The sequence below is a fragment of the Pezoporus wallicus genome, unplaced genomic scaffold, assembly GCF_028554395.1.
Source record: "Pezoporus wallicus isolate ANWC-B61680 ecotype Strahan unplaced genomic scaffold, APGP_CSIRO_Pwel_v1 contig_2456, whole genome shotgun sequence".
Lineage (NCBI taxonomy): Eukaryota > Metazoa > Chordata > Aves > Psittaciformes > Psittacidae > Pezoporus > Pezoporus wallicus.
This window is the reverse complement of record NW_026637053.1, coordinates 889,687-914,301: the sequence shown is the minus strand read 5'-3', so window position 1 is coordinate 914,301 and position 24,615 is coordinate 889,687. Positions and strand designations below refer to the sequence as shown.

Genomic DNA, 24,615 nt, shown 5'->3' with positions numbered 1-24,615 from the left:
TCCTCGTCACACTTGTACTCCAGGCCCTGCACCAGCTTCGTTGCCCTTCTCTGGGCCCGCTCTAACACCTCAATGTCTCTCTTGCAGTGAGGGGCCAGAACTGAACACAGGATTCGAGGTGCAGCCTCACCAGTGCCGAGTAGAGGGGGACGATCACTTCTCTGATCCTTCTGGTCACACTGGTTTTGATACAGGCCAGGATGCCGTTGGCCTTTTTGGCCACCTGGACACAAGTTCAGCTCCATCCGTCAGCACCCCCAGGTACTTTTCCGCCGAAAGCTTTCCAGCCACTCTTCCCCAAGCCTGGAGCGTTGCTGAAGCCACCCTCACTCTACCAGTCCGTGCAGCTGGTCCTCACCAGCTGGCTAGAGATCTCTTCACCCCCTCCTCGGGACTTCCTGGGGCAGGCAGGGCCGGGCCGGGCCGGGCCGGGCCGGGCCCGGCAAAAGCGCGCCTCCCCGCCGCAGACCCGCCTCCGGCGGCAGTGCGGCTGCGGGCAGGTCGCACGGCCGCCGCAGGGCAACCTCAGGGAGGTACCCCGGCCCGGCAGCCCCCGGCCTCTGCCCTGGCCCTGGCCCTGGCCCTGGCCCCGCCTGGCCCGCCGCAGTGGCACATCCTTGCCTGTTCCACTAGAGGAAGCCAGGTCTTCTCGGGCCTGCCCTGCTCATTAGCCCGTGAAGGGAGCACGGAAGGAGGCAGGCCCAATTAGCGCAGCCCCCGCCCATTCTCCCCGCCCCGGTCCCATTCATTCCCAGCCCCTTCCTCTGCGCTCCTTCCCCTCTCTCCGGTGCTGCCGGCCCGGTTGCCTCCCCGCCCCACGCCGAGATTCCGGCAGCGGGAAGGGCCCTTCACGCCGCAGCTATGGCTGCCGAGGGGAAGGACGAGCGTTCTCCCTTGCTCTCCGCGCCAGGCTCCGGCAATGTCACCCCGACCGCGCCGCCCTATTTGCCGGACAGCAGCCCCCGAGGTAAGGTGGCCGCTTCCCTCCCCGCTCGCCCGGCGTCACTGAGCCGCCACCTGCGGGGCTGTGCCGGGCAAGGGGCAGCGGGGCGGGCAGGCCCGGAGGGGCTCAGGGTGGGGGGGCCGGGGCACTGCGGCCACAGGGGACGAGGCGGCTCCGCCCGGCTGCGGCGGCTCCTCCGTCCTTGTCGGCGGGTGAAGTTACCGCCGCGGCGGGACTGGGCCGGGAGCCGCGAGCGGGGGAGAGCCCTCGCCCTGTCCCGGCGGCAAGGGACGAGCTCGGCAACAACAGGTAACGCCGGTCAGGGCCGGGTAGGCCGAGCTCTACGCTCCGGAGGGAACTCCTCGGAGGAGAAAAAAAATTACAGTAATTGTTCGCAGTGGCAGAACGAGCCCGAACCAGTCTCTTTATTATAACTTGCCCGCATGTCGGAGCTTGCAAGGTAATTGTTGAGCTCCGGTTCCCCCATTAATTAGGAGCAGGATGAATCCTGAGCTATGAACAACTAAACTCGGTGGAGCGAGCTGCAGGGCGGCAGCAGCAGAGCTGTAACGCAGGAGCATCGGAGCAGACTAAAGTACGCAGATCCCTGTCTCATCATTAGCGACCACGGAAGTGCGCTAATCCAGAGGTGCCAGCTACCCAGCTCCTGGTTCGGCAGCCAGATAACGCAGGGGCTCTATGCAGGGCCATAGCTGAACCATTAGGATGTCCTTGCAAACATATTTCAAGGCCGTGGCTGGTACTGGCTTCATTTTTGAGGGAGGTCAGATACTGTGGTTACAAATCTGGAATCGTGGCTTAATAATATAGTATTATATTTCTTGCACAGACTTAAAAAATCATCCTGTTAATCAATACTGAATTTTTAGTAAGCAGTTGAAAAAACATATTTAGAATCGGGAGGTTTACAAAATACATTAGTAGATTCCCTCCCTGCCCCCATTAAATGTTCTGGAGCAGAAAGTGAGGTGGGGAGAAAGCTGAAGGAATGAAGACTAAATAAGATTAGTGTAGCTCTGCTAGCAGTAGACTTTAGAATGTAAGATTACAGCCCTGATTTCACTGGCTCCAGTGTGTTGGCCCTTTGAGGATTTTTATGTAATTGTATAGGTTCAAGACACATGTATGCAACTAGAATGCTTTCAGTGAGCATCTGTCTGTTTTGAATAATATTTAAATTCATGGAAAGCTAGCCCTCTTTGCCTTGACATGAAAATATGTCTCAGTTAGTGCTGTTGCTAATGTTGACTGTTTACTTAGTTTGAATTGCAGAAATGAATATTGGCCTGAAAAACAGCAGAGGTTGGTTTGAATTGTTTCTTGTTGTTGCTTTTTTTTCCAATCAAATTGTGTAGGACTGGCATCATCCCTTAAGTTTTGTAGTTAAAAGAAATCCAGAAATCCACCTTAGTTTAATTTCTGTTATTCAGTGTTTTCATTCATAGTAGTCCTTATCCTGTAACTGTTACTTTTGTGCACATTTCAACCTGTTTTTAAGAAGGTCTTTACAGACTTAAAAAATAATGAAGATGCATTAGATCAGGGACTCTTGTTTGAGCCCAGGGTAAAACTCATGACCTGGAAACAAGCAGGACCCCAAATGCTCATTTCGGTTGGTAGCTGGGTCCTGCTGTGCCTTCAGGAGTACACCTGTAGCTCATCTGTGGCCCCATTGGGGGGGTGTGGCAACTGAGATAAGTGGCTTGTTCCCAAAAGTGAGGAGGAACCATAGAGCTTTCTTAAATGTCAGACATCTCTCCACAAGTTGAGGACCTCTTGTTGGATCAGTCCACAAGTAAGCATACTGGGTAGCACTTCAAACCTGCTCTACAAAGCTTACAAGAAGATATCTACAGAATTAAATTTTGCAGAGCTGCGACATCTGTTCGGTGCCTCTAGTTTCCTTGCTCTGTCAGTAATCCTTAGTGAAAGGATCTATGCAAGCTAAACCACCTTTTAAGCTAACAGGCAGTCTTCATCCCTCTCCTTAGCACAAGTCCCACTTCCCATAGAGAGAAGAAGCAATCTTGTGGGGAGATGGGTTTTGCTTCCATACCCCTTTCTGCAGTGCTTCCTTGCTTAACATCTGGCTGATGTGGAGCTGCAGAGGAAAGAAGAAGCAGCTGATCACCATCCAGACTACCCCCTGAAATACGTAAATAGATTTATCCCTGTAATTATCTACTGTGCCCAATATGTCACCATGAGCTTTAAATTAGAGAGGCCATGGTTTGCCTCTTCCCTTGTGCTGAGACCCAGCTGACCCTGTTCAGAGTAAGCTGGTAGGTGGTTGAATCCTGGTAATGGCTCAGGGTTTGTTTATAGTGATGGGTGCAAGCAAGAAAAATCTGTTCGATTTGGACACGGGCACATTATTTAAGAAACATTTCACATACACTGTGGGTGGGACCATCAGCTCTGCTCCCTGTACTAAGGTAGTTATTCAGTGCTTTCCCCCACTTTAGGCTTTTTTTTTCAGGCTTTCTCAGTCCTTAATGACCTCTCTCTGACATAGATTATTAACTCTTGTTCTCTCACCCATGCCCCCCCAGGTCAGATAAAGTAATTTTATTTCATATTTTTAAACAAATGAAATAGCAAAACAACCCCCAAAACAAACTGATTTCTGTTTGACCCAGGTAAGCCGCAGGTGATGCTTTGTGGTTTCTGCCCTTCAGATAGCAAGGGAGGAAAGTGCCTAAGCACCACAAGGAATTCCTAAGGTTGAATATGTGGTATTTTCGACTGTATCTCTGTCCTATGGGGGTGAAGAGGGAATTGTAGGCTAGTCAGATGTGCTGCATGCTAGGGCACTCTGCTAATCTTGCCGATCTAATTACTGTTGGATTTTTATTTTTTTTTAAATGAAAAACTGATAGTAAATCTGTAAGCTGGTATGTCAGCAGCAAAGTATTCAATATCTCATTAAATGTATCCCCAAAACTCTGGTGTGTACACGAGACTTGCCAACCATATAGTCACATCCACCATGATGAACCTTTATGAACTGGTTTTAGCCTGAAATTCAAGCTGTCAAAACCAAACAAAAAAGCATACCAAATAATGTGAATGTTCTTTAAAACCTCTTTATTTAAGTGGTAATGATCAAACTCTTGAGATGATGCCTTTATTTTTCCTTTTCACTTCTGCCCCCTTCCCCACCCATATACTTTTCCTTAAATTTAATTTTGGTGGCTTTTGCTGGTTTGGTTGTTGGGGTTTTTTGGGGGTTGGGTTGTTTTTTTTTTTTTTGAGCTCTTCCAAGTGCACTTTTTCTTTAAGCATGAAGGTTGCAGTGCCAAGATACCTCAGGCTTTCTGCTCCATAGCAAATGTTATTTCCTGCAGCACCACTCTGAAAAGCAGCCATTATTCGCTTGCTATCTGAAATTTGCTGAGCTAGCAGGACAGGAACAGCAAGGCTGCTTACCTGGAAGCCAAGCATCTCCAGGATGAGGTTTGAGAACTGGCTGGCAGTGTCTGCAAGTGCTCATGTACCTCATTTAACCAACTTTCAAAATCCTAAGAGTTGATACTTACTAGCATGTTACAGAATATTATAAACGTCTAGAAAGGTATGGTCTCCAGTTCTTCAGCTATTGCACCATTGTGGAAAGCTGAAAGTCTGGGGCATGTGTGTTGTCATTTTACCTCCTAGTACACCTCAAAAGGTACTGTTTGCGTTTTCTTTGTACAGCTGTGCTGTGTCCAGTTGCTAGAGCTGAGAAGTTGTGCTTTAAATCGAGAGGACAAAGCAACAAAGTTCTTTAACATTATTGTTGTTTTGCAGAAAAGCAACTTCAAAGCTGGGACTGAACTGTAGGGATGTCTTGACAGAGTTTGATGTTTGGTCTACTGGACATGCTTTTTTGGTTTATGGCTGTTTTCTAGCCAGAAAGTGTGTCAGCTGCTTGCTGCAGGAGAATTAGGCCTTGACTTTGCCATTCACAGCTAAAAACTGTTGTTCTCATCATCCAAATCTCAAACCTGGTTTCTGCAGTGGTCTAATATGATTGATATTGTTTCCAGCTGCCAAAGTGTGTGTGGGCTGGGGTTTCGTCTTGCATGTGTGCTGTACTGAAATTAGGGTGTCACAGTACTGCAAAATATTTGTTACTCCTAATACATCATTCAGTCAAAAATTATTTTCTAAGGATGTAATTCCTGAGAAACAGAAAAAATCAGGACAATACTTTTAAGTCACCAAGGATGTTGGTTTCTTCAACTGCTGTACCAAAACTGAAGGTGTGAAGTTTGCTTGCTCAAGTAACAGAGCATCAGTTTGTGCAATGACTTAAGAACTGCATTGCTGCATATAAGTTAATTTTGTTTCTCATCTGAAAGAATTCAAGTATGTGATTCTCAGACCATGAAGGTGCCCACCTTCCTTCCACTGCCTCTGTGAGTTAAGATCAAGTACAGGTTTGGATTGTTTGTAGCAAATAACAGCACTGAACAGCAATGCTGCTTCAGAGGTTTGTGATTATTTTTTTCTTATATCCCTCCAGCTTATGACATTCACTTGAAAGCAGAGTGAAGAAGTGATGAGTGCTTTCTTATAGGCTTAAATTTCATACTTGATCCTGTCACCTTTGAGAGCAGTCTGTCATTTCTTCCCTTGCTACCTTACAGCAGATACTGCTCTGTTCAGTGTGTTTGTAAACTGAAAGTAGGCTGATCTCTCACTGCTTTTCTCAGGATTTTACTGGCTGCTTAGGTATAATTATGGAATAATTTATTGAAGTCCAAGGCTGCAGAGTATTTCAAACTACTAGTATTAAAAAAAAAAAAGTTAACTATGAAATACTAAGTCCATTCCTTATTTGCTTACCTGAACAGCCCTGAACTTCTTGATGTTCAATAACATCAAGACAAAAGCCAGTACTATTACATGCCAAACAATTGTGGTGATTAGCTTGTGAGAGGTTGCTGTGTTGTTTTCATTCCATGGATTCTTGAACTGAGAGGGATCTTGAGCACTGCCTCCTGTTTGCAGTGGTCTCAGGACTGGTAAAGCTGAAATCTGCCCTTCCACAGGGGCCTGGAGACGCTGTGGTCTCTCTTGTGTTAGCCTTTCCTAAGTGATTAAAGACCTCCTTCTGCCTCTGTGCTTTGGCTCTTGGACAACAAAAATATCTGAACCCTTCAAAGCAGAAGCTCTGAAAGTCCAGTTAATTTTTATTTATTTTCCCCCCCATCAAGATGGCATAAACATGGTGGTGTTGCACTCAAAAAAGAAGCACTTCATGCCATTTCAAATCCAAGACCTGTTTCCTTAACAGGACTTTTCTGTATTCCTCACCTAAAGCATTGTGTCCAGTTCTGGGCTCCCCACTCCAAGAGACATGAAGCTCCTGGAGGAAGTTCAGCTAAAGAGAATGACTAAGGGTTTGGAGCCTGTCTCCTGTGAGGAAAGGCTGAGATAGCTGCTCCTGTTCATCCTGAAGGAGAGAAGGCTCTGCAGGATCTGATCAGTGTGTTTGAGTATCAGAAGGGAGGGTGTCAAGAGGACAGGAGCAGACTCTTACTGGTGGTGCCAGGCAGTCAGACAAGAGGCAAGGGGCATAAACTAAACCATAGGAAGTTTCACCTGAACATGAAGAAATGCTTCTTCACTATGAGGGCGACTGAGCATTGGGACAGGTTGCCCAGAGAGGTGGTGGAGTCTCTTTCCATGGGGGATACTCAAGAGCCACCTGGGCACAATCCTGAGCAATGTGCTCTTGGTGATCCTGCTTGAGCAGGGAGGTTGGACCAGATAACCTCTGGTGGTCCCCTCCAGCCTCAACCATTCTGTGATTCTGTATTTCTACCTGTAGTATTTGTTACTATGTGATAAACACTTGCCTATGTTTCAGTCTCTCCAGATGTTTCTAAATGCTGTTTGTGGCTCTTCTACCTACCTGTGCCTTGTTTTATCTTCTGTATTTTTTTCCATCTGAAGCCAGTCTCTGGTTGCTACTAATCTGTGGTGGATTTGAGGTTTGTTCAGGGGTTTTCACCCCCTTTTAAAGACTGTAAAAAGCTGGTTTGAAAACAAAGTTGCATAGATGAGCCTTTTGACCAATCTGTTTTTCTGGGGTGACTTAGAGTGTGTTGCTAGTATGCTTTATGTACAACTACAGTTGATGTTGGGGTACACAGAAGTTGTGGGGGAGAGGAAAGCGAACTCAGGTTTGTCTTATGTTTATACAAATCATTAACTTAAATTATTTTTTTATATATATATATTTCATATTTTGAAGCTGAGACTGTTAGATAGTATGTTTGCTGATGTTGTTTTAGGATCCTCTGTTTTTCCAACTGAGATTTCCTGATCTCTTGCAGCAGAGCTTCCTCCTCCATATACTGCCATTGCAAGTCCAGGTGCCAGCGGTGTTCCTGTAATAAATTGCCGTGTGTGCCAGTCGATAATCAATTTGGATGGCAAACTACACCAACACGTTGTTAAGTGCACAGTTTGCAATGAAGCTACGGTAAAATGGATTTTTAGCATTTTCTTTTTGTGAAGGAAAATGGGGGGAAATTGAAGTAAGTTGCTGGTAGAATTCACGTCCTCACCTACAAAGTTCCTGCTATACCCTGCAGAGGACCTGTCAGCACAGCTGACTGTGATGTAGCTAGTGTGCAGATTTCAGAACTGCTGGCCCGAGGATGGTCAAAAGCAGTTAGGATAAATCTTCATGCTTCAGAGCTGACTATGCAGGATGTTTCGTTCTGACGAGGACAAAAAGCAAACGTTGTTTAAGCAATTGCTCTCCTGTAAAGAAGGGTGAAGCTGGTTTTGGTGGGATGAAAAGAACAACTGAATTAATTTAACAGTGGAAGAAACAAAGTAACTAAACCATACCTCTCTCTGACTGTATGCTTTCCTCCTGCAATACTATTCAGTCAGTTCGTTAGCTTGCTAATGAACCACAATGCAACTGTCTTGAGGTGCATAAATTCTAGGTTCTTCCCTAGTGATCACAGACCTTTTTGCTCTTCTGTCTTCTTCCCCTTTTTGTATTTCAAGTCATCAGTATATTTCCTTCTGCTTCTATTTATTAATTTATTCCTTCTTGCCAGTTTTAGTTTTGGGGTCTGATATTGCAGCATTCCACAGCAAGGGGCGGCATTTGCATGAAAAACACTGGATGGGATTTATATTATGAAATGAGCTTCAAAATATGTCCTGAAAATGGGAAGCGTTAAAACTGTAGAACTTTGTTCTTTCTTCTTTTGTTTCTTCCTTTTTTTTCTTTTTTTTATCTAAGAGAAAGTAGAGAACCTGGCATTAATACGCACTTTGCCTGCCAATATATAATGTTTCAAACCAAAGATCTTGCAGCTTTTGGTTTGCTGTATGAAAGGGACCTGGAAACTTGACTCCCACATTGGAGAAAGATAATTTCAGTACAATTTAAATTAAAATTACAGTTCTGTGATGTCTACATAGTCTGTTGGAGACTGAGAACCAGACTGATGCTTTCACTGTTGAGTAAAGCCATTGAACTGGCAAGGAGACTGGTTTGATGTTTTGACTGATTTTTGGTTTTTTTTCAGTATACTGCTACTTAAGCTCACATTTTAAAAAATGACTAACCTGAAGTTTTAGCAATGACTTGAATTAGTCATTGCTAAAAATACAAATGTTTTTTCCATTAGTTTGCAGAATCTCTTGTTTTTTTCTAGTGAGGAAACTTGCACTTCTTTCTCTGGAAAGAGAGAAAGCTTCTAATTTTGACTTGACTCAGATTTTCTCTGTAAGAGGAACTGTATTTCTCTGTTAGCCGGAACTTGTAACTGAAATTGTTCTGCTTTGTCATACTGTTAAGAGGAAAAAATGTGAATTGCTATGACTTCTGATGTGTGTTCTTTTGTGGGTTTTTTTCTTTGTTTATTTAGCCAATCAAAAATCCTCCTTCAGGGAAGAAGTATGTTAGATGTCAATGTAACTGTCTCCTTATCTGTAAGGATACGTCTCGGAAAATAGGCTGTCCAAGACCAAACTGGTAAGAATGAAAAATTGTAAGTGCTTTGAAAGAGTTTTCTGTAAAGCTGGTTTGTGTTGAATATTTAAAACTGAGAGGTTCAAACCTGTACCCCTGTACACTGGACATTTACAGAGCATTATTGAGTTACTGCAGACACAGGTTGTGCTAATGTCAGTTTTGAATTATTATTATTTTTTAAGATTAACTTTAAAGAGGAAAAATTGTCTTTTTTTTCTTATTTAGTGATAGTCCCAGATGTGTGTTTTCCAATTTAGCTACTTCATAAGGAAAAAAAAATCTTATAAAGAACAGGGAAGAAAGTACTTGTTTCTGGGACATGCCTTTCATAATTTCTTGCAAACTCAATTATTGTAAGCACACAGGTTGCTACCTCTGCCTAGCTCGGACTGGGGACTTCAGAATGAAATGGGAGAGAGCAATACATTGGCTTCAGCCTAGTTCTTCCTTCTTTACTATGCTGAGTTTTCAAGTCTTTTCTCATCTCTTGACTTCAATTTACACATTCTTTATAAAGAAACAAGCTTCATTGCCATAGTGAACATTCTTACCCTTGGGCTTTGGGTGTTACAGATACCACTGAGGTAGGAGGTTTTTTTATTGTAAGTGGTGCAGCTCTGTCAGGAGAAATTGAGATGAAGGCTGGGTCTGCAGGTATATGTTCTACTGCACCAAGAGCCCTGATTGCCAATCTGTTGGCTATTCTGATTTTGAAACATTTGGGATGGATTTAATTATTTATTTATAACTAATGCAGTGTTGAGGAAAACTTAAAAATTACAAACATTTTCTAAGTGTGAAAAAATGTTCATGGGATGCTTCAGTTGTAATATATCGTGGTTGGTAACCAAGCAGAATCAGAAACTCCTTAATGTTGCTAAAATAATCCCAAAAGCATGTATCTCAGCAGTTTTTCTATGATGGTAAATGTATTTACCTTACTAGCAGATGAGCAAACTTGGGGTACTTTTAAAAGAGAGTTGGGGATGTGGCCTAAATGGAAGGCTTCAGATTGAAGGGAGGCCTCCCAGAATACAATCTTGGTTGTATATGGAGAGAGATGCAGTGCAAGGTAAATAACATTTTAATTTTTCCCTTCACTTTTTTCATGCTAGGAAGCCTGATGCTTGTTCTGCTTTGAGTTGGTTAATTTGGGTACTGTCATTTTGGGCAAACAAGTTGTATAATTAAACTGGAAACTTGACCATAAAAACAAATACTTACAAACTGCTTTTTAAAGTAAATTGATTGCATTTAGTCAGCCTGGGGTGGTTTTCTTTTTTAATTCATTCAAGTTGAATGGAATTTTTACTGTACAAATATGGATGTGCTGCTTATATTGACCTGGTTATAGTAGTGTGGGAAGGAGTATCTGACTTGGGAAGGAGAATGAGGTTATAGAAGAGTCCTTACCCTTTCTGCATGTTTCACGTGGGTATGTACGTTCCAGGTCATGGGCTTGCCTCAGCCAGGGTATTATCATCGTTTTCCTGAGGAGTGTTTCTGCCATATGATGGCAAGTCTTTGATCCCTACAGGGTTCTGGCTTGTGTGGCTGATCTTGCAGTGAAAAAGAAGGTTTTGAAAACTGAAAAGGAAAACACTTTGGAGAGAGACCAAAACTGGATGCATTGTCTGTTTCCAAAAGCAGATGATAGTTTAAAAGCGTAAAATATTTGGTAGTGACTGAGCTAATTGCTTAAGCACATCGTCCTTCTCTTTTGCTGCCTTAATTACATGTACATCTAATGTTCTTAATGCAGTAGACGCATCATTACTCTTGGTCCAGTAATGCTGATCCCAGAAGAGCAGCCAGCTCAGCCTGCCTTGCCAGTTCAACCAGATGGAACTAGAGTGGTGTGTGGGCACTGTGGAAATACGTTCCTTGTAAGTAAAGCACCATGTTTGCCTTTAACCTCACCGTGCTATCCCGCAAGCTATTTGTTGTAAGCACATTTAAGAGCATATTGCCTCACAGTATTGCATCATTGAGGAACTAAAAGCTTCTTCTGTGCTCACGTTGCTATGGATGTTTGTTCTGTATGTGGTTATTTTTACATGCATGTAAAACTTTTAACAGTTTTTCTGTGCATGTGTAGGTAAAGCGTAAAGTCGGTCTTACTGGTTAGTGATGTGAGACTGGACGGTGCTGGCAAAAAATGTTATAATTCCAGGTTCTGTTCTGCTTGCAATGATGGTTATGTTCTGCAGCGGCTAAGAGAACTGTTGTGCTGTTGCTGTATGGGCCCCTGAAAGCTGTTTGTTACCGCATTTGCCATTAGCTTATCTGTAGTTGTTACAGAACTGGAGTTTTTTGGTTTCTCTGTGAGGCTGACAGTTGATCGTGTTTTTGAAGTGGATGGGTGCAAGAATACTCACTTGCTGTTGAACTGTTTGTAGCCTTTTACATGGATAAGCGGCTTCCATGCTTGAATATTGATTGCAATGCATGAGTTAGCTTTAGCTTCAGCACCTAGCAGTGCTTAAATATTTGTCAGGTTTGAGAGTTACGGGAAATGGCTGAGTTAAGGGGTACAGCTGAAGGCCCTGAACAGCCACCAGAGTGGTGTTACATTCATAAAACAAAGGATTGTTTCAGGCCAGAGAACACTCAAGTGCATTTTGTGAAAGGAGAAAAGCTTAGGGGATGGCACTCCATGCTGGTTTGTATCAGCAGTGAGAGAAGGGTTCTCTTGTGATGCACTCTATAATGGAATAGACTTGTGCCTTCAGGTTTATGGATCAGTGAGGTATGCTGTAATGGCTTAACTACTGTAGTAGATGATGAATGCAGAGACCAAGAGATGGCTCTTACACTTTTTTTTTTTTAAAGGGAAACTAGGGAATTGATTATGAACTTACAAGTAATGTGCTACCTGGAAAACCAGTAGATGCTTGAGAAATATTCTGTCTGCATTTAACCCTTCTAAATGCAAGCCTGTATAGGGCCTTAACTATTAAGAACATTGTATGCAATATAGAGTAATGTTACTAACAGAAAACTACTTGGATCTACAGAAGAAAAAGTTGTCTCAAGTATGTATTTTAAAACAGGATTCTTTTATTAAAGGTTGCCTTTTCTTCTTTTTTTTAATATAGTAGTATGCAAGTAAAAAAGGAAGTAGGAAAGTGCTGAGTACCTGCATGAACACTGTACTTTGATACAGAGTCATAATCTAATTTTGTAATGCAGTTATGCTTTTTAGCACAGCTTTAAAACTGCACAGGTTAAAGTAGTACTGTAGAACAGTTATGGCATTAAGTTTTAATGTCAGCTCAATGCACAAGACCTTCTACTATGTGATTTTAAGGTGTTTTTTTTTCTTAATTATTAGGGAAAGTCAGTGCTGTGAAGTAAAATTCCCATTGCTAAATTACTGGCTGAACTTTGCAGGCTTTCATAAGTATGGGAGTTTTATTTGTCTTCTATTTGCTTTCTGTAAGTGCAGCCCAAATTAATTCTGTAGCTTACACTATGGACTTCTTTAGGTGAACATAAGGGGAGAAAGCACCAAACCCAGAAAGGCTGATTTTGCTCCTAACTACTAGATTATGCCTTAAAAGGCTAGGTTTTCTTGAAATTTGTGCACATGACTTCAGATCTGATGGTTGCTTCATAGTCCTATCTACCAGTAATACCAATTTACCACTTCACAGAACATTGAAAAGTAACCATTAAATTCATTAGAAATTTGAAGCTTGAATTCTTTTATGGTAGTTATCAAGAGACAAACCCTTTTTTCTCACTTTACACAGCGTTCCCACCACTCTTCTGCTGATTCTGTGATTCTATGATTCTATGATTCTATGATTCTATGATTCTATGATTCTATGATTCTATGATTCTATGATTCTATGATTCTATGATTCTATGATTCTGTTATTAAGTTGTGAGGTTCTGGGAATAAAACTTTAGTTAAGAAAAATCAGGAAATTGCTTGGCTTTGAGTGAGCAGAGAAGCAGAAAATGGAAGTGCTTTAGGTAGCCTGGAAATTCAGCTTCTGCAGGGGTATTTCTGCCCTTAGCTATATCCACATTTTAAAGCAAATACATAATGCTGAATGTTCTCAGCAACTCAATAAGGTTATCTGTTTTACTTTACTTGGCTGTTAAAAAAATAAATAAAATAGACAAGCAAAGCTAGAATTGCTGGAGTGTAAAAGTCAAGTTGTTAGTTGCTTGTTCAGTGTTAAGTGTATCAACTTGTTCATCACCTTTCCAAGACTCTTTTGTTTATTTGTGTGTAAGTATGGGCTGGGCTTTCCCTGCCTCTGTGTGTGGGGGTTGTTTTTGACAAATTGTTAAAAGCATGCTTCATGCTGTGGAGTGCCTTAAAACTATCTCTGTCTTAGCTGGGAAAATGACTAAGTTCTGAGGCAATACTGAACTATCACTAGTTATTCTCATTTTGTTCATCAGATTATTTTTTTCTTCAGTAATCTGATAGGATGAAGTCCCTTGTGTTTCTCTTTCTGGCAACTGGAGTTCAGGCAAGTGGAAAAAGTGGTGGAATAGAAAAGGAGGGCAGGAGGAGGGTTTAAATGTCTTGCTAAATTGCAATCTGATCAGGTTTAGGGTTTTTTGGGAGCTTCTGGACTTGGTCTGTGGCTGAGATACTGTTTCTGTCAGCAGTAAAGCATTCACTGCAACCCCTCTCCCAGGGGTCTCTGGCTCTGAAGATTTGTGGCTGTCAGAGGCTGAGTTGGCTTTGGAGATGTCCCTGTGTTGTCCTCCCCTCCACCATCTGTCTGCTACCATCTTGATTTTGGGTAGACCCTTGAGAACAGGAGACCAGGAACAAGCTATGGAAGCCAGATGCTGTAGGCTAAGCACTGCACTTTGTCTGTTGTGCTCTGTCAGTTTAATTTTTCTAAATCTCATCAAATATGAAAATTATTTCTTCTGAAATAATCAAATAGAAGACCTTTTCTCCTCCCCACCCCCTTATTTTTTCCTCTGTCTTGTACTGAAGGTACTGAGAAGTATTTTAGGCTCAGATGGAAAAAAATTGACGTATTTTTCTAGTAATTTCCTTGATAGATGTCTGGTTTTGTCCACAGCTGAAACACTGAAGAGCTCTCTGAAATCTTCATCTGTGTTTTAGTACATGTAACTAGAGGTTTGGACTATTGTTTATTGTATTGTTTCAGTTGGAAAAATAGTGTTTATTCTCAGCAGGGAGTTAAGTTTCATGAAACTGTAACCTCAGATTTTCTTAACAAGATTAGGTACTTTAAAACACTCTGGAATACATGTTAAAAAATAGCAGGTTTAAGCATGATTTAAACTACTTGTTAAACCCACCAAAACTCCACAAATTACAACATATATGAAAATAACATTTTCCCACTGTGCTAGTGCGATCTAAATTCTTGTAGCTTGAATGTCTTGTCATATTTTTGCTCTTTTTCTGCAAAATTTCCAATTTGTTCAGAAGGCTTTGTAACAGTCCTTCTGTTACCTCCTGCTAACTCTCAATGAAAGCAGATTGATGCCTCCTTATTTTTTCCCATCAATATTTGAAGTCCAAATGCATTTGAGTTTGTATCTGTTAGTAATTATGGCTAGTAATCAGAAATCTTAGAATAAATAAAACCCTAGAAAGATTATTAATGAGTAACCTTGGAAATGGAGTTGCTTACACTGGGATAAAACTTAGTGTACAGCAGTGAAGTTAAATTACAAATATGTAAAATTCAAGTCCTGGATTTACACTCCATTCTATTTCTGGAATTGCAGTTTAAAAAGCATAAAGAGCAGCTCCAAAGAGGCCTGTCTTCATCCCTGGTACTGACAGTTGCACCTTATCCCACTTTTGCTGTGTAGAGCTAAGGGAAATTGAGCAGCTTTTGACATGGATGCAGGAAAACAGCTAACTTGCTCATCTGGCAGGAGCATGGAAGTAGAATTAATGCTCCTAAAATGCATTGCTCAGGTAGGAAGTATTACAGAAGCTTTTGCTTCATTAAGGGATAAAATAGAGCTGTGCTAAGTCAGTTTGCTCAAGTCTTTGTAAACAAATAAAGAACAACTATGTAACTGGTATTGTTTTTGGATACCTCAGGACCAGGAAAAAAAAAACAACCTAGTATCTTTTTAGTGGAGGATTATCCCCATTAGAAGTAAATAAAACTGAGGGAGACTCTTCAAGAGTCAGGAAAGTGCACCCTAAATACTATAGATCAGAACCTCTCTTGCATCAAAACCTGCTTCTACTGGCAAGGCGTTACAAGCCACATCCTCTTTCTTTGCCCATCAAATCATAACTCTTCTCAGTGTTTAAATGGTGCTGTGCTCTAGGTAGGTCCTGTTTTCTGTACAAGGATGGGGTCTGATCTTTGTTCATAGCACTTATAACAAGGCTGTTCACTTCAGCAGATCAGCTCCTGATTTCTCACAGAGATAAGGATCTGAATGAATGCACTGGTGGTCTGTGCTGTGGCTTCTTCCCCAGCTGGTAATTTGCAGTGTGACCTTTTGCATAAATTAAGTAGTGAGGGGAGAATTATATTTCACCAGGAAACTGTGCAAACTGTCCACTTGAGAAAGGCAGCAGAAGAGAGCTGCAAGTACAATATAAATGCTTGCAGAGCAGAGAACAATAATCCTCCCCCCTTGTTCAAACATGTTTAAAATGCTTGTGTAATACCTCTATTACCACAATTAAATTTAACAGAAAACTGTTGTTTTTAAGTGAGTGTATGACTGTGTATCCTGGGGTTGAGGTAGTTCTAGGCATTACTTTCACTAAAGCTGTTTCCAGGGTTTTTGACTGTGCAAGGGAGGACTGTATCATGTACATATATCACCCTTTTAAAATGTCAACAGTAGCCAGTGGTGGTCTCTATTGGTATAAAACCTGTAAAGACATGTACTTTCTCAAATATTCTTTAATCTTTCTGTGCACTGTTTTCACAAATGATGAAAGGGTTGGGGAAAGATGGGAAAAGGCATCTATCTGTAACTGTGCCAAAGAAAACACATTTATTTGGATTCAGGGTATGTGCACAGTCCTGGAAATAAGAGAAAAAAAATTGTATTAATATCATCATGTTGCTCATACTGTGCCTGTGCATGAAACCACATTACGTCAAGTGAATCTTGTAATACTAAGGCAAGTCATGGGAAATGTTCAGATGGAAATCCCAGTCAATTCCAGTCCTGTGTTGCCACTGACAAAAGGGCACTGCATTTATGAAAGAAAGCAAGAAACAAATAAAGCCTGAGAAGCAGAATGTTTTCATAGTGATGTTTAGTATGAAGTACAACAAACACTTTCTCAGGCCAGTTTTTCAACCTTTTTATTTCTTTTCTCTTTACAGTGGATGGAGCTGAGGTTTAACACACTAGCAAAATGCCCACACTGCAAAAAAATGTAAGTTCTTGCAAAGCAAGGTTACATAAATTAACTGCTAAATGAGTTGCCAGACTTTCTTCCATAAAGTCTTTGGAGTAAAATGTCGGCCATGCTGATTATTTTGCTGTGCTTATCTGAATTTCAGGACTAAGGAGCATGTTATGTGCACATGAATTCTCCACTCTTTATGCACAAATCAGTAACACTGACAAATCCAACGTGCGTTTATTAAAATGCTCTGATTGAATTGCTAGAGGCATAAATAAGCTGTTGACAATAGACAGGAATGGGTTCTTAAAATTAACAACCTGCATCCTTGAAATTTTACCACTTCATACAGTTAATCAGATGTCATGTTTAAATGCAGAACTTGAATTGCCTTATTGTAAAAGGAGGAAATGAAATACTTTTGTCTTAATTTCATAAAGTTGACAACTAACTTGTATTAAGTATCTCAATGCATTAGCTTGTTTAATATTTATAAATTACTGTGGAATAACTTGTCTACCCACCTGCTATTTCTTCAGTAAGGAAGAGAAAAATTAGAATACAAGAGCTGTCAGTGGTTTATGGTTTGGTTTTTGTTTGGTTTGTTTTTTGAGTGTTTGGGCTTCCTTATCTAAGGTCACTTAGAGTTGTTAAAAGCTACGCTACTAGCATCTCTAAATTTGTATGGAATCTTAACCACAGGGTGCAGGTCCGTTGGGAAGCAGGACGCTTAGGGTATTGGGATATTAGGGACGCTGTAGGTATTGGGATAGCATGGTCTTCTAACAGTGGTTGAAGGTATTTGATAGAGATTCAGCCTGCAAGTATATTTAACTTGAGGAGTGTAACCCATTGGGTGTGGAGTAGTTGGTATGTTGTAGTTTGCTTGGGTCAAAAAGCTCATGGTCTTGATGAGATGTTGCTTTGCAGGGGTGTTCTTACTGGCTGTAATTCCATTCAGTCCTTTTAGTCCTGGGGGGATGGGTTGGTGTTTTGTGGTTTGTTTTGTTAGTTTGTAAACTAATTGCAGCTTTGTTTTATATTTTACCATGTCACACTTGATAGTTGACCTCAGCATTTTTCTTGACTCTGGCTAGGTACAAAATCATTTGCTGTTTAGTCTTTTTAAAACTAAAAAAATAAATCAACAAATCCCAAACAAACAGAAGCCCAACCTAAACAACAGAAAAAAAACAACCAACCTTCTTCAAGGAACAGTCTAAAAGTCATACTATGTGATCTTTTGGTCTGTCTTCTGTTGATTTGTTGCTTGTATTTTGAAATCCAGCTGGAGTTTAAGGATTCCGTAGTATTTTTGTCTGAAAGGTGCAAAGCAGCTATCTGTATGTTATAAAACCAGAGCATCTCTGCAGTGCGATTTGTGCAAATTACAGCTTGCTTGGCACTGAATCGCAGAATACAAAACAAACTTTAACAAATAGACATTTCTGTCCCTGGGTTGAGGATGCAAACTACGGAATACTATAACTTAGCTTTGAATGAGTTGCTTGATATCTTCCTACAACTGAGATGGGATGGTCAAGAGTTCTGCGTTTCTAGCAGCATAAACATTTCTAATGCTTGGATTTAAGGCACTGTATAGGTGAAGCAGAGCTTTGAGTTGTGATGATGGGATAAATAACTGTAGTGACGTGCTGCTTTTGATCAGCCCTTTGACAGAAGTCGTCATACCTGTAGCCAAGTAGTCAGAAGGGAATGTGGGGTTCTTTATTTCAGTTTATTAATGCAAAACTTCTTTCATTAGTAGCTGACTAGTCAGATACAAAACTATTCTTTCCTTCTGTTGACTCGGATTATGATTGCCACTGAAAAAAGGATAGTGTAGACTAAGGGAAAAGGCACCAGAGGATAATACCTGGGAGTGGAAGAGAAACTGTTTCTTTTTATTCTTTTCGTCATCTTTTGTGTATCAAAATACAAAATACCAGACGTTTATCAGCCTGTTTCCCAACAGAGTGAAAGGTTTAAGGAAAGCTTCTGGTATTTCTCTCATGTAATGATGGAGAAGCAGCAGGAACTGTTTTTTGTCTGCTGCTCTCTTTCCAAAGGTGTGTATTAAATCACCTAGGTACTTCAGGATCATTAATTCAGTTCGTAGCAAGACAATTGAATATTACAAGGTCTTGCTTCAGAATGTCAAATCTCCCTATTTTTCCTTTAGAACCTATTTATTTTTCTCTTTAAGGTCGGACAATGTGATGAACTCTAATGAATTTATAACACTTTTGCCCCACAAAGTCTGCAAGACCTTTAGGAGAGAAAGGGATGTTGAAACCCCATCACTACTGTGGAAGCTAGTTTCAGCAGTGTTCTTCACCTTCAAAATACTGTCATTTTGATCTTCCTCTTAAAAACCCTTCTAAGGGCATGTCTGAAATCCTGGCAATAATTTCTATTACTTGAAGCACAAGTGACCCTGCATTCTTTCCTGTGCTACTCCTTTAATAGCCTTTGTCCCTTGTGGTGGTTTTCCCCTCTTCTAATTACTACCTGATGCTAAATTGGCTTTGCTGTCTTTTATATCTGCTGCTGCTGCCCGAAGGTCTGGCAGGTGCCTTTGCTTCCTTAGCAGCAGCTTGGAAAGAACGAACCGCTGGCTTCTGGGTAGCTTTTTAGGAAGTTCACTCTCAGTAGTCCCACAATACAAACAGCTGCTTCTGCAATTTGAACATGTTCTTTTGATCCCAGTTTTAGTATTTCCAAATGTGCCTGTCAAAGTTGTTGCATTTGGTAGGGTTTGGGGTAGAGTTTTAGCTTTCTTGATTCCAAGTTAGTTTGGGTGGTTTATGTGTAATTTGGGGTGCAGAGGGAAACCTCACTATTTAGAGTGTCCCAGTGGCTAATATAGCTGTCAGGAGATGAAAAACAAATTACAGTTTATTTGGATTACTAAATATTCCCAGGTCTGTTATGTGACTACAGAAACATAGACTGTATATGTATTTCATCTGTGCCTTCTGTGAGAACAGAAAGGCAGTTAATTTAAGATACTCTTAAGGTTTCCATTTCTTTTGTTTTCCTGTTTTTGAGGTGATGGTTTCTCCCCTCGCCTTTTTTCCTGTATAGGAGGGGACAGAGAAACATGGGTGGAAAATACACATGCTATTAAAAATGCATGCACAGTTCAAAACAGGGTCGTAAGTCAGACAGCTCTGAAAGTGAAGGTCTCCTTCCCAAAATGAACTTTGTATCCGTGTGAAATACACAGTGCAGCGAACATCATGCTTAATTTAGGTGTATTGAACCTGACATTTCTACCAGCTTATCTTAAGGTATCCAGCCCTGTAATAGAATTAGCTGTCTGAGTACACAGCCAGGAAATCTGCAAATGAGGGAACCTGAGGTCAGTTTGGCAAGCTCGGTGCTCATCAGTTCAGCTTTTGGAGAAGTCTCTTCCCTGTCCCCTTTTATAAAACTTCTGTGTTTGGGTGTTTTTTTCTTGTGTAACTTGGAATCAGACAACATACCCCTCTTCTAGACTGGCTGTGGAGATATTTAGGGTGGCTTTTGGTAGGTGGGGCAAAGGGAAGGGTCTGTGTGTGAGAGGGTGGTAAGATACCATTATTTCCCCAATTGGGAATTCTCCCACCTTAACCCCCAGTCCCATCCCGAATGTGCATGCTGAGGCTTTCAGTAAGAAGTAACTTCCCATGAGAAGTTAATGAGCAGAACAGTTTTGGAATTTTTCCTTTTCTGAAAACATGTAGTAGATGGCTTGTGAGTGGTCCCTATATTCTACCCTTCCCTTGCAAGCTCAGTATGTAAAGCTTGAGGACTGTGGGTTTGTGCTTTTTTTTTTCTCTTGGAGTGTTTTAGAAATTCCTTGTAAAGAAATAATATTGGAGTAAAGCTGCTTAAACCAATCTATTTGAAGCCTTTCTAAGATGAATGCTTCAAAAATTCTAGTCACATGCTAAGCATATGAGGCCTTACTATTGCTAATTAACTGGAGCCAGAAATTTGGTCAGTCATATGACAGATGTACTACTTCAGTAGCTCAGCAGTGTTTTCTTTGTTATACATACATCTTGAATATGTTGAACTATCATGAGATGAAAATTATTTTCCCTTGCATGTTTGAACACAGAGTATAAGCATCCCAGTATTTCCAAAAGCATGTTGATCTCTTGGAATGGAATGAAGTACTTAACTAATGACAGCATGCTTCAGGATGCTTCCAAAACTACCTCCAAGATAGGTGGTACATGTCTTATGAAAGCACCTTTGCCTCCCTGGGCCTTTCAGTGGACCTACACATTAACTGTATTTCAGTGGAATTAAATTGTGTTCCTGTTCTCATTGGCAGAGCTCTATGTGATTGCAGATGAGTTACTTAAGATGTATTTGCTAAACAATGCTGAGCTTCTGGAATAATTTTTCTAAACTGTAATAAAGAATGAAATGTCTTTCTTGCATTTTGTAATCTGTTTGACTGAAACACTGTAATTGTTAGCTTAATGCAGCTAGAGACAGCTAGCAGATAGAGACAAAGCTGTCTGTGTTGGAGTTCCATGTCTAGATGATGAGTGACAGAACTTCCAGGGGATTTATTTACCTTGGTTGCCAACAGTGATTTTTGCTGCTCAGGTAGCTTCTGGTAGAATCCTAAAAGAAAACTGAAAAGTAAAAAGAACTTGTCATGGTTTTGAAGTTACTAAAAAGTGTCTAGAGGATTTCAGTCTTTGGAAATGTTGAATGTGAAAAATTTTCTACGTTTGTGACTAAATGTTTGGGATCTTTTTATCTTCAAGAAATAGGGTAGAATTTTAGCCAGTCAACAGTATTGAGTGGAATACTCCATCAAATAACGTGCAGGTTGTTACATGACATTTACTGTGAGTTACTTGTATCCTGTGACTGTATTAAAGCCATGTATTAAAAGTCTAAAGGGTGTCTTGCAACCTACATAGAAGCTGCAAAGCAAACTTGGCTTTTGCAGTTCAAAAGGCTCCACCATACTTAACCTGGGTGCAGTGTAGATAAAGGAGGTAGGTGCACTCAAACTGTAGGTGTGGCACCTCTCTTTGTTGTAAGCAGCTACATTCTTAGATACTAGATAATCTTCACCAATAGGTCACCTTTAAAACAAGCATATGGACTCTGTTCTTTGCTACTTGGTAAAACTGTAAACTTTGCCTACAACTTTATAAACTTAAGCTGGTGTATGTGTATTTTCATTCTGTTCCCCTTCCCCCATTTAGACTGAACAGTTATTCATGTAAGGGGGTTCTGTCTATGGTTTGTTTTTTGCTTTTAAAATGCTATTTGTTTTCTAACAGTTCTTCTGTTGGAAGTGCACTGCCACGGAGGCGCTGCTGTGCATATATTACAATTGGAATGATATGCATCTTCATTGGAGTTGGATTAACTGTGAGTGGTGTACTATGATAGACTTGCAACTGTGTGCCAGGGGTGTGTGGGTACAAGGGAGCACCTTGGTTGGCAAGCTCTTCTCTTCCCAGCATTTGAGTAAAACCTCCTAAGTTTGTGTGGGTTTTGTTATCTCTATTAAAACCATGGACTTAATCATCTGAGTTGGCCAGCAAAATGAAGTGTTCCTAAAGAAAAAATACTCTGGCACTTTGAGAGTCTCTTCTTTCTGATGTTGAATTTAACTTTTCATTTATTTTTTTTTAATGAAAAATTATTTTACTTCACTATAGAAATAATGGAACATCTTGCTCTTCATAGGACTCTCAAAACTTCCAGGTTTCCAGAAATACATATTGCTGGGAATATAGATCCAGTGGAGGGGAATGGGATTCCAAAAGTTGAACATGTATATGCCTTTATAATTTGTACATGCTGTAAGGAGTAAAACCAGATAAGCTATTTACAAATGGGAAGGCTTACATTGTTGTTACTCTATTAGCCAGAAAACTGTCTGGCTTGTGTGGCACTGAAGTACTTGTTACTTGAGCCAGCTTTCTACCCAGAAGTCCCAGGAAAATACAGATGAGGAGATGCCTGCAGTTCAGTTCATATTGGTGACTCTCATTATACCTCTAACTTGTGTTATAACTCAGATAATTTTCTATGTGACCTTCAGTGACTTATAGGGAAACTGGAAAATCCTTCATAAAAACAGTGACAGCCAGAAATATAACCAGTGAGAGTTCCTTTCTTAACAATGTTACCGAGTTGAAAAATGTGAACACATTTCTCCATGAGGTTTGCCCAGAGGCTTGTATAGCCTACATCCTTGGCTTGTTTTGTTGTTTGTTTTTTTTTGGGGGGGGACCCAGCTGGGTTAAAACCCTGAGGAATGTGTTGTGTGACCTTAAACTTGGCCCTGCTCTGATCTGCAAGCTGGCACTAGAGACCTCCTGATGTCCCTTCCAAGTTCAATTATCCTATGATCATGTAAAGTTAAGCCAATAAAATATCTGTTCATCATCACCATCGTTAAAAAGGTGCTACAGTGCTTCTCGGTATAATTTGCTCTTTCCTGAAGAGCAGATAGTGCTGCTGTTTGACGCCTGTTTTCTCTTTCTAGGTTGGTACACAAGATTTTGCCAGGCGGTATCACGCAACGTATGTTTCTTGGGCTATTGCTTATCTCTTAGGTTTAATCTGCCTCATCCGAGCCTGCTACTGGGGAGCCATTAAAGTCAGTTATCCAGAACATAGTTTTGCATAGAGAAATTTAGATTATAGCAGATGAACATCTAGTAACTCTGGATATTACATCATGGACACTTTTAAACCTTCCCTGTAAGGATTCCATTCTGTTCAAAGTAGTTTTAAGACTGGGGGTCTCTAAGAACAAATGTTCATTGCACTACATAATATGCAAATAGTTTGTTTTGCTGCTAGATTCCCTAGCTCTGAATACTAAAGCTGTGTTTACATGTTCATAACTCTGTCTTCATAGGTGTTGAATTTTATTTCAACAGACAGTATTAAGTTTTACATTTCCTTTGTTATGTTAAAATCCGTCTGCCATTTTTCTAGATGATCAGTAAGAATTCAAAAGCAAGAGTGTTTATAAGTGTTTCTACAGTAGCTTCACATTTGTACTTAACATTTTAACTAAAATTATATCAAAGTGGCTTGCTTTAAAACCTAAGCAATAAGCATTTTGCTTGAACTGCTTACTGTATCTTTTGCCTAAGATGATAGTGACCTTATTCAGGAAATGAAAGTTGTGAGTGTACTTTAAAAGACTGACACTGTTGCTAGAGACATTTGTAAACACTGTATGCTTTGAGATTTTTCAGGTAGAAAGATGCTGTTTTGGTAGTCCGATTAAATTTCCATTTATCCAGGATGGGATTGCAGTTAGAATAAATGCTGTCTTCTCAAGGATCCGTGGATGTAGGTGTTTGGGTTTGGTTTGGTGGTTTTTTTTTTTGTTTGTTTGTTTTTTATTAACTGGCAAATCCTAAAAGCCAAGCTTGGATAATGGAACTTAACTCTGGTTGTATGTACAAGTTCTTTAACAGGGTCTAAGGGAAGCATTTCGTATGACTTTCATAATACTTCAATGTCACATAGGTGACAATAAGATGGTGATGGGTCGCCTCTTACTTTCCTCTGATCATGTCGGAACTTCCCTGTTTGGGAGACTGAAGCACTGGTCACTGCAAAGGGAGACGCTGTAAATTCACATTAACTGCCATAATAAGAAAATGAGCAAATTATAACGTGGACCATTCCATCGAAGTACATCTAGTCAATTTAGCACTGACTTGCGAAAAGAATACGGAAACAGAGTCTTTTCTAATGATGTATTCATAAGGATTGAGGGACCAGTTCTTGCACAGCCCATCTTGTAGTTTAAACAAGTACTTGCTAAATTTGGAAGGAATGTCCTGGGTGATTTAGATGACTGTAGTGATTTAGATAATGGGGTAAGATGGGTGAATTAATGTGGATGTTTCAGGGATACATGTAATTTAAATTATCTATGTTCCTGCTAAGACAAAATGATATTCAGATAAGGATTTTGGAGCACAATAAATGTAAATGATCAAACTGTAAATGATTTGTCTTTGTATGATGCTAAATGTATAAAAGCAGTAGCTCAGGATTACAATGTACCTTTTACAAATAAACTAATAAAGAAATAAAGATTATTATTCAAACTTAAAATATTTTGTTTGTTATATGTAAAGGAAAATACACAAATGGAAGAATTTCCTGGTATGAGCAGCGAAGGCATTGTGCAGCAGAGGTAAGTTCTGCATTTTTGCCAGATGGCAGCCTCAGGAATACAAGACAGCAAGAACAAACTACCCATGTTTTGGGAAGAATGAGGAAGTAAATAAGGGATAAGACTACTGTTTGTGA

At 40.6% G+C, this 24,615-nt stretch overlaps 1 protein-coding gene across 2 annotated transcripts; it reads left to right on the top strand.

Annotated features, from left to right (window-relative positions):
* The first annotated feature begins 788 nt into the window (after positions 1–788).
* Positions 789–23,671, top strand: PIP4P2 (phosphatidylinositol-4,5-bisphosphate 4-phosphatase 2). 2 transcript variants are annotated; one of them, XM_057402978.1, is made up of 7 exons: positions 789–967; positions 7,294–7,439; positions 8,851–8,957; positions 10,720–10,843; positions 16,280–16,332; positions 21,603–21,693; positions 22,820–23,671. In XM_057402978.1, exons 1-7 carry the CDS (start codon positions 862–864, stop codon positions 22,961–22,963), a joined length of 771 nt encoding a protein of 256 aa, XP_057258961.1. In that variant the 5' UTR covers positions 789–861; the 3' UTR covers positions 22,964–23,671. The 2 variants fall into 2 exon arrangements, with proteins under 2 accessions (XP_057258961.1, XP_057258960.1); XM_057402977.1 differs by having other exon boundaries at positions 790–967; positions 7,291–7,439.
* Positions 23,672–24,615: the final 944 nt, after the last annotated feature.

Coding starts and splice junctions, on each gene's coding strand:
- PIP4P2 (XM_057402977.1), top strand. CDS start 862: ATGGCTGCCGAGGGGAAGGACGAGCGTTCTCCCTTGCTCTCCGCGCCA. Junction 7,440..8,850: donor CAGTTTGCAATGAAGCTACG/GTAAAATGGATT, acceptor TTGTTTATTTAG/CCAATCAAAAATCCTCCTTC. Junction 8,958..10,719: donor GGCTGTCCAAGACCAAACTG/GTAAGAATGAAA, acceptor TTCTTAATGCAG/TAGACGCATCATTACTCTTG.